The following is a 7,921-nucleotide window of genomic DNA, read 5'->3' as shown; positions in this document are numbered from 1 at the left end:
GGTGGTGAGGGACGGTTTCCACCCCCTTGTTTACGGGGCGCGTAGTTGTAGCGTTCCCCGCCCGCCGGGGCCGTCACCGAAGTTCCCTATTTCAGCTCCCGGGACCAATTGGGTTCTTGCCTCGCCCTCATCCTCTCCCCGGCCCGAGTCTCAGTGGTACAGCCCACACCTTGGGAGCCGACAGTCTTCGCGCTCCTCCGCCCACGCCCGCCGGGCTGGTGCCCCCCCTTCCCCGGGGCGTGCGCTTGGTACGGCCCGCGCCGCCTCTGTCGCCGGCTGGGGGTAGCTGCGCCCCCCTCAGTCGGCGGCGCTTGGTGTCGCCCGGGAGAACCAGGTCATCGGTCGGTTCCCGTGAAAACAAAAACAATCGGCGGCGCCGCGGCGGGCAGCGGGACGCAGGGAGCCGCGGTCTGGGACGCGGAGCCGGGTCGGGGCCGGGCGAGCGGGAGCGGCGGCGCGGAGCACCCCGGGGGCCATGGGGCAGGAGGGCACAGGCTGCGCGGGGCTCCCCCGGAGCCGCGGCTAACGCGCCCGCGCCGCTCGCCTTGTGGGACGAGGAGCAGCAGGACGCGGCCTCGGCGGGGCCCGGGCCGGACGGTAGCGAACACCCGGGCGCCGGCGAGCCGAGCGTCGCCTCCGGCATGGATCAGTGCGTGACGGTGGAGCGCGAGCTGGAGAAGGTGCTGCACAAGTTCTCCGGCTACGGGCAGCTGTGCGAGCGCGGCCTGGAGGAGCTCATCGACTACACCGGGGGCCTCAAGCACGAGATCCTGCAGAGCCACGGTAGGGCGGCCCGGCCGGGTGGGCGCGCGAGGGGCGACCCACCCCAGCCCCCCTGGGACTCTGCTGCTCACCTTTCCCGGTTGACCCGGACTCGGTCGCCGTGATCTCGCTCTTGGTGGGGCTGCCGAGCGCCGGCTCGGGCCCACCTGGAGACATGGGTGGGTGGGCGGCCTCGCCGCACCTGCAAACTGCCGCCCGGGATGTGGGGTGCTCCCGCGGAGCCCCAGGAGGCCGAGGGACGACGGGAGGACCCTTTGCCTCCCCAACCCAGACTCTCGGCCCTTTGTGGCCTTTTTGAGAGGTGTGGATGGGAGTGCAGCGGGGGAGGAGGGGGGCTGGAGTTTATTCTTAGCAGTGGGTTAATGGGACAGCCGCTCCGACCGCTTCCTCCTCCTGGTCCTCGGCCCGGCGTGGCCGTCCCTGCTCCTGGGCCAGCCGCTCCCGAGGCCCAGGAAGTCGAGCGTGCACACTTGAGTGTGTGTTGTAGGGGTCCTTCTCTGTGCCTGCTCAGCTTTGTGGAGTTTGTCTCCGCTCTTTTGCCTAAAATGGTTTTACAGTTTACTCTAGGTAGGCCCTTGAGGACACTTTGGTTCGCCAGAGTTAACTTGAGGAAGCCTTTTGGCAAGGGGTTTTGTTTTTGGTTTAAAGAAGATGCGTAACATGAAAGTAGCCACAGAGATGTTCGCTTTCTGATCCTGGAGTGAGGGAAGGGCCTGTGTTGAATGGGCTTGTACTAGAGGCTGGGGAGGGGCCTCCTGTACTAGAAATCCAGGGCTGGTGGCTCCGATGCCAGGCAGCTGAGGTGAGGGCTTGGCAAACGCCATCATTCTTCTACACTTCCATTCTTACACTCTCCATTCTTCTACACCTTCCTCACCCTGGGTGTCAATAGAGGGTGAGTCCACCACCAGGCTTCTCATTCTAGACACAGCAGTCACTTCTGAACTCCAGGAAAGAGGCAGACCAGCGCCTGGAGGCTCTAAAATCCTGACATGGAGAGGACATGGCAGGAGCTGAGCTCCACTGTGGAAAGCCACAGGCTCCGTGGTGGCCGCCTGGGTGACAGTGATGGAGCTGGTTGGGGACACAGAGGTGAGGTGGAGAGCAGTGGAAATCTGGCGTTCTGAACATGTCAGGGGTTGGCAGGCCTTCATAAATGCAGGCCCAGGGTGTGGGAGATGTGCGGGTCCAAGCATCTTCGGAAACCAGAGCTGAGAGGGGAACAGGAGGGAATCAGTTGGGTAGCCAGTAGGAAAGCTGGTCTGGAGTCACCCCTACCTTGAACTTGGGTCAGGGCAGAGCCTACAGAAGCAGTTGTTCTGTTGGGGGTTTGGATGTCGGGGATCCGTGACTCTGTTGGAATCCTTCAGCAAGGCCAGAGCCCTGGAAGTTAAGAAGGAAATTCAGTGTGCTCTGTTACAGTGGCTGAAAGGGAGAAGCTGGTGGGGCAGAGACTGAATGAAAGGTCCTGGGTGTGGCCCTGAGGCGTTGGCTGGACGTGGCAAAGATGGACAGTTTAGGACCTGTATTAAGAGGTGTTAGTTTAAGGGGAGTGTGATGGTGAGCTTTGTTTCAGGTCATCTGGGGCCAGTCCCAGATGGGCAACGCCGTGCTGAGGAGTGGTTCTGCAGGGATTGGCTGGCTCCCAGAGACCTCCGAGTTAGTGGCTGGTGAGCCCCGAGCCACGCTGCGCTCATGGCTGTTAAGGCAGTCTCAGTGATGGCAGCTGTTTGTTCCCACGTTCAGCCTCTTGTCTACCAAATTACCCATCTTTGGTTGCTGTCTGATTTCCTCTAATTCTTCAAGAATAGGATTGACTATAGGTAATTCTAAAACATGGAAGGATATATAGGCCTCAGGTAATAAGTCTGCTCTCTGAACTCAGATCTTCCTTTCGGTGTTCTTGGAGAACATAAATAAACATTCTTTGGTATCTGGGTTACAGTATTTCTCAAAGCAGACTGTTCTCAAATGAAAGCTCACTGCAGGCCAGGTGGTGGCTAGCACATTTGATCTGGAATCTCTCAAAGGTGTCCCTGCTGAAAACTGATTTAGGAATTAGGTTTTCAGGTTGAAAAGGGAATTTTAGGGCCTCTGAATGTGTCTGTCTAGGCAGTCTGCAGGCTCCTCTGGCCTGGGAAAGTGTGGTAATAGGCTCACACGAGCGAGGCGCAGATGCAGTAGGACTTTTGGGGGTTGTGCAGATCCCAGCTCGCCCACGATCCTATCTGGGACGCATCGTTGCATCATCCTGCTGAGTGGCCGTGGGTTTCAGAAAGATCCTTCAGCTAATGTAAGGGGAATGAGTTCCATTTCGGAGAGTGAATTATGTGTTCAAAGGTGTAAGTGTTTTGCCCTCTAAGGTGGTGAGCATTTAGTAAATAAGCGCCTAGGATGGTTTGGGGTCCGGGATGGGAACTGACTGTGCACAAACGGCATGAAGTTAGTAAGCCTCTTGTGCTTTTACTCTGTAGAGAGGAGTTCTGCTGGGGCCTGATCCTTTTCTCTTCCTGGAAAGTGACACTTGGGCTACTGCCCCAAACCCCAGCAGGTGGTAGATAGGGTGGGAGTGATCCATGGAAGTGAGCCAGAGCGTGCCCTAGGTTAAAGGGAGGAAGAGCTTTCCTGGCCCTCTGTGGGTCTGTGCTGGGCTGTTGTCCTGGGAAAGCACTGCTGTGGCATTTATTCCCTGTCATTGCCTCCAAGAGCTGGGACAGGACCAGGCTGAAGCCAGGAGCCCAAATAAATCCAGGTCTCCCATGAGGGTGGCAGGGACCCAAGTACTCAAGCCATGCACTGCTGCCTCCCAGGGTGTGTGCTGGCAGGAAGCTGTCGATGGAAGCAGAGCTGGAACCAGAACCCAGTGTCCCTGATGTGAGGCGTGGACGTCCCAAACAGTGTGATCATCACTGCACCAGATGCCCGTTCGCAGTGTGCCATGTTCAAACTAAATTTACCCTCTGGAATTGTATTGAGCTTTGAGCCTTGCTCCTAATAATTTTTATGGGACTTTGGTTTCTCCTAATGTCTCCAGCTCTGAGGGGCGAGGAGAGACCTTTTGCCACTTTCCTTGTGAGCGTGAGGTCTGGTTTGATTTAAGATGCAGGGTGGCTGAGGCTGAGGTTGGGCAGCCTAGTGTGGCCCCTGGTTAAATGTGGGTTGTGGCCTGATGCTCCTGAGGCGTTGCTCACACCTGCACTCTCTTACTTGACAGCTGCAGTAGTGATTGTCCTCAAGTAGATTTATTCTCATTCTGAGCAGGATATTTGTGAAGACATAAATTTGATTTGCTTAGGCCTAGGAAACTAAATAGTGACCTCACAGCTACAGAACTAAAGTGGTAGTGGGTGCAGCAGCTGGGGTTCATTTCACAGCAATGGAGTGAGCATGCGCTGTGTGAGGAAGTTTGGTGGCTTGACTTCTCTTTATGCCTTTAGCATTTCCTTTCTATTGGGAATTTTTTTGTTGGTTCTCATTAGCACTTTTGTGATGGCAGGGTAACAGAGAGCAATTCTGTACGTTATGTATATGTTTGTGTAGCATGTATTGCTGGATTGATAGTTGGTAAATCCTTTTTACCCCTGAAGATGTTAGTGTTGTAGTAGCACTTGCTGTGATTTACACATTGTATGGTGTCACTTTGCAAGTTGGTAAGCTCTCATCTCTGGTGCCAGCACTAGGTAGATTAGCATTTAAAACATTCTTCTGTGTGTGGTGTGACTTCCAGTAGTGAAACTCACTTAAGCCATGACTTAAAAAAAAAAAATTAATTTTTTTTATTGGAAAGTCAGATACACAGAGGAGGAGAGACATAGAGGAAGATCTTCCATCTGATGGTTCACTCCCCAAGTGGCCGCAACAGCCAGAGCTGAGCTGATACAAGGCCAGGAGCCAGGAACCACCTCTGGGTCTCCCACTTGGGTGCAGGGTCCCAAGGCTTTGGGCCATCCTCGGCTGCTTTCCCAGGCCACAACAGGGAGCTGGATGGGAAGTGGGGCTGCCGGATATGAACCGGCGCATATATGGTATCCCAGTGCATGCAAAGCAAGGACTTTAGCCACTAGGCTATTGTGCCGGGCCCAACCCATGACTTCTAACTCTACTTCTGCCTTCATTGAATCAAAGAATATATTGGAAATGTGGTTAATGGTTGTAGAACCACTTCCTTTTTTAAAACTTAAAACTTGAGAATGACAAGGAATAAGCAAGTAAGCTTGATGAGAAAAAAAATTACAGAGGTCACATTTTTACTTTATTTTGTGGTTTAATATCACATCAGTAGATAGAAACAGGGGTCATTGGTGCAATTGAACATTTACCTTCCACCCCAGAATTCAGCTTGTGTGTGTTACACATGTGTTGAAAAGTGTGTTGTTTATATATGCAGATGCTCTGCTGATCTTAGAGTTGCAGGGTCAGGGCTCAGCTTCCTTCCTGGAGCACCTGGGGATTAGGCTCCCATTCTTTAGGCACACTTTTAAAGATACTGACAGTACAATCTTAAAAAGAGTAATAGCTTTTGAGTTTTGAGTTGAATTCAACTTGATATTTACATTTAGTATCTAGGCTTGAAAAGTAGCAAATAAGTTGGTCATAAATTAAAGTTTGGGTGGAGGCGTCCTACAAGGAGGATGGCCGACTGGAGTGGGCCGTTTTAGGTAAAAATCACTTACGTCAGTATGTCCAGAACTATCTTGGTTGGCCTTTTCTTTCCAGGCTGATTGAGGAAGGAATTCTTTGTAATTTGGCACCTGGTTTATTTAGACTGGTGTATATGTTCAGTACCTAAAATTTCAAATTTTATGACAATTCTGTATAGTCTGGGCTTCCCCACCACCACCCAAATCCCACCCAGTGGCAGATAGTCCCCATAGATATTCAGTATTCTTTTTGTTGCAGATGACAGTGGTTTTATGTAATTCCTTGTTTATTTTACTCTTAAATTGAATCCTAATTGTGACATTGGGTTTGTGCTATTAACCTATAAATTGTTCAGCCCATCACCCTTACCATCATGGCCTGGCTGAGCTGGAAACTCCAGGCAGCAGGTGGGAGGGTGACCCAGGAGGTCCAGTAGGAACAGAGACAGTTTAAAGTGGAATTTTAAAATAAGATTTATTTATTTATTTGAAAAGCAGAATTACAGAGAGTGAGAGATCTTCCATCTGCTGATTCACTCTCCAAATGGCAGCAGTGTTCAGAGCTTTGTTGGTCTGAAGTCAGAGCCAGGAGGTTCTTCCATCTCCCCAGGAGGTGGGCCGTCCTCTCTGCTTTCCCATGTGCATTAGCAGGGAGCTGGGTGGGAAGTGGAGCAGCCGGGATTCAAAGCAGCACAGGCAGTGGCTTCCATTGACAGTAACTACTTAGGTTGAGGTTCGGCCAGGCTGGCTTTGGGAACCAGAGGAGTATCTGAATTGTCCTGTGCCTTTACCAGGCTCAGTGGCTGAGGCTGGATGGCATCTTTGGACCTGTTTGAGCTGTGCTTACCTTGCACCAGGAGGGAGATGATCGTATGTTCCACCCTTCATCAGGTAGCGGGGAGACAGTTCTAGAAAGACACATTCACCCCCAGCCAGAAATAATTCATACCTATTTTAACAAACAGCTATATGCTACATCAATGTAACAGTGTACTCAGAGATATTTTTGTGATTTCACAGCTTTCGTCCTAACATCCTAACTCTATGTTCATATGATTATAAAATTTTAGTTGTTAGTATGGCTATCTGTAGAGTAGTGAGAATAGCTTGGTTCATGTTACTTTGGGAAACTTAGCTTGAAATTGCTTTAATGGTTGGCATAATAAAATCACTTTCCTAAGGTTATTTTATCCCCAGAGTAGTTTCTAATTCTGGATAATAACATTAGTGGAGGAGAAACTTGCCAGTGCCTGTGTGATACCGTGGTAGTAGAGCTCATCCTGGCGTTGTTTCCATGTGTTAGTCTCTCAGCTGCTGGGAGGGGATGGTGAAAAGAAGTTTGAGCACACTGTTCTCCTGGGATGTTAAGCTGGTTGTTCTGTAAATGTAAAACTATTCTTAAATGTTTAAAGAAAAGTAAAAATCTGATTGTTTTTATCTAGGGCTCTGTTCCTTCTTGTATCAGGTTTGTAAATGGCCCTAAAATGCAGTTTAGGAGGGAACGGGAGTCCCTGTGTGCCTGGATCCTGAGAGTCCTTCCAGGAGTTGATGGGTACGAGGAAGATGGTGCTCTGTAAATGGGCATTGATTTGAGAGCCCTGAGGGTTTGTGGAAGAGTTACAGGAACTTCTTAGATTTAACTCAACACTTCAGAAAATGAAGGGAAGGGGGGTTAGCCCTCAGTTGTCTACTTTCTGCCTCGGAGTGCCGGGGGTTGATACCAGCTCTGTCTAAATATCTTGACTCCAGCTTCCTGCCGCCCATGTGGAAGATCCCAATTGAGTTCGGGGCTCCTGGATTCTTCATTGGCTCAACTCTTGCCCTTTTGGGCATTTGGGGAATAAACCACTGGATAGGGGCTCTGGTATTTGTGTCCTGTCTTAAAAAAGCAAGAACAAGAACCAGCACAGTGGCATAGTAGGCTAATCTGTTTAGCAGATAGGCTACACAGATCAGATATAGGCTGATCTGGCATAGCAGGCAGACCTGTGCCACCAGCATCTCATATGGATGCCGGTTTGTGTTCCAGTTGTTCCTCTTCAGATCCAACTCCCTGCTAATGGCCTGGAAGAGCAGTAGAGGATGCTCTATAACTTGTGCCCCTGTGCCATGAGGGAGGAAGCTCCTGTAGGAAGTTCCTGGCACGCCTTTTCAGACCAGCCCAGCTCTGACCATAATGGCCATTTGGGGAATCAACCAGCAGATCAAAGATCTCTCTCCATCTCTCCTTTTCTGCCTCTGTCATTCTGACTTTCAAGTAAAATAAAATCTTTAAAAATAAAGCAAAAAAAAAAAAAAAAAAAACCCACGGAGACTACTGGGGTAGCCTTGTAAGCTCTTAGAAACGGTTATTTGGGGAGGCCACAAAACTTCTCTGTATTTCTCCACACGGGATTAGGGTTGGAGGAGTGGTTTCTTCTCTTAGTGGAGCGCAGGTTAGTTAGGCTGTGTGCTTTCTCTGAGTTTCTGTGGATTGTACAGATTTAACTTAATCTTAC

The 7,921-nt window shown here is 50.8% G+C and overlaps 1 protein-coding gene across 2 annotated transcripts in view; it reads left to right on the top strand.

Annotated features, from left to right (window-relative positions):
* The first annotated feature begins 111 nt into the window (after positions 1-111).
* RMND5A (required for meiotic nuclear division 5 homolog A) overlaps positions 112-7,921 on the top strand; it is a 49,522-nt gene continuing 41,712 nt past the window's right edge. Inside the window, exon 1 of one of the 2 annotated variants that reach the window (XM_058667653.1) lies at positions 112-783. In XM_058667653.1, the coding sequence (XP_058523636.1) occupies positions 642-783 (142 nt within the window). In that variant the 5' untranslated portion in view covers positions 112-641. The remainder of the gene's footprint in view (positions 784-7,921) is intronic. The other variant, XM_012928575.3, reaches the window with a different exon arrangement.

Source organism: Ochotona princeps, chromosome 8, assembly GCF_030435755.1.
Source record: "Ochotona princeps isolate mOchPri1 chromosome 8, mOchPri1.hap1, whole genome shotgun sequence".
Lineage (NCBI taxonomy): Eukaryota > Metazoa > Chordata > Mammalia > Lagomorpha > Ochotonidae > Ochotona > Ochotona princeps.
The sequence above is the reverse complement of the archived record's forward strand: the minus strand, read 5'-3'. Positions and strand labels throughout refer to the sequence as shown.